This window comes from Sapajus apella, unplaced genomic scaffold, assembly GCF_009761245.1.
Source record: "Sapajus apella isolate SASKATOON/1434 unplaced genomic scaffold, GSC_monkey_1.0 scaffold3423, whole genome shotgun sequence".
Taxonomy (NCBI): domain Eukaryota; kingdom Metazoa; phylum Chordata; class Mammalia; order Primates; family Cebidae; genus Sapajus; species Sapajus apella.
The window spans coordinates 1-1,474 of NW_022440349.1; the positions used below are offsets into that span (position 1 = coordinate 1).

Consider the following 1,474-nt stretch of genomic DNA (forward strand, 5'->3'; position numbering starts at 1 on the left):
AGCTAACATCAGAGGCCATTTTAATATAGGTTCTTCAATCTTCACAGAATGTGTTCCTTTATCCTCAACACCTCTTGTCCTCAAAACTCAGCATGACATGATCTATTTTCATTCCCTTTCCTTCTATCAAATACTTGCAAACATGTTAATGCCAAGAGGCAGCCGGCAGGTGAGATCAGGAATTCCCTGATTTGGTCAGGTCACCTGGCTCAACTGATTGTGGGTTCTTATGCTTGAGACGGATTAAAAAATTGAAACCTATTTAGGTACCACAATAAAGAAAACAAAATTGTTAAAGGGGTAATTTGCATTTGGATGTATGGATGAGATTGTTCTATTCATCACTTCCCATTGGAGTTTCTCCTGGTTCCCTGGTCTCCAGGTGTCACTATTGAGCTAACAGCCCAAAATCCACAGTTACCTGGGGGGCACTGGTGCTTTCCCTTCCTGTTCCTCATGATCCTTTTGATTTCCTGTAAAGAAATTCAGAAGAGCAGGTCACAGTTAGCAAATCACACTTCACACAAGACCAAATCAGTCTCCAGTCATAACACAGTAACATATATATCCTCCACTTAAGAATGTGTTATTCTGACAGGAAGGTTCTAATGCACTCTAGATCAAATCTTTTCAGAAGTAGACGAGCCTGCTTTCCAGGCCCATGGGACAAAATCACCCTCATCTGATACATCTTAATCACATATCCTGTGACCTACGTCTGCGCAAACAAACAAACTTTTCCCCCATGATCTTCAAAAATGGCCCTAACTATTCTTCAGAAGTGTTGCTGCAATACTGATTTATCTCATCATATATCCTGATTGATCAATTGTTAGAGAATCTTATATTTCTCCTGTCATCAAGGCGACTGCCTAGCTAAGAGAAGCTGACTCAAAGGAGACTAAGACAAGCTGAGAAGAATGAAAGCAGGAAAACAACATCGTTAAATATGTAGGCAAGGCTGTCTGTGACAGTGGCCTTGGGTGAGAATAGAAAATCCATGGACATTATGAAGGGGCACAAATTACATCATTAGAGGTGACAAGAGACATAGGAACTGAGCTAGGCGGCATGACAGATACCTCCTGTGCACCTTCTGTACACAGGTCACTATGAATTTGTCCCACCTGCCTATGGTCCACTCACCTGATATTGGGGCCAGGGAGAAGTGGAAAGCTATCTTACCCTCTTATATCTATATTAAATATTCCATCCTAGTCCTCCCTCCTTCCCTCCCTCCCTCATTCCCTCCCTGCTTTTCTCCTTCACTTCCTTCCTTCCCTCCCCCTCCTGACCAATGGACTTCCTTCCTTCCTTCCTTCCTTCCTTCCTTCCTTCTTTCCTTCCTTCCTTCCTTCCTTCCTTCCCTCCTTCCTTCCTTCCTTCCTCCCTCTCTCCCTCCCTCCCTCCCTCCCTCCCTCCCTTCTTTCCTTCCTTCCTTCCTTCCTTCCTTCCTTCCTTCCTTCCTTCCTTC

General features: G+C 43.9%; 1 protein-coding gene across 1 annotated transcript in view; it reads right to left on the bottom strand.

Annotated features, from left to right (window-relative positions):
• Positions 1-134: 134 nt before the first annotated feature.
• LOC116547512 (putative neuroblastoma breakpoint family member 5) overlaps positions 135-1,474 on the bottom strand; it is a gene marked incomplete at its 3' end in the record, with an annotated part of 7,104 nt that continues 5,764 nt past the window's right edge. The window contains 3 exon segments of the mRNA XM_032273453.1: positions 135-193; positions 196-227; positions 422-473. Of these exon segments, the coding sequence (XP_032129344.1) occupies positions 135-193; positions 196-227; positions 422-473 (143 nt within the window).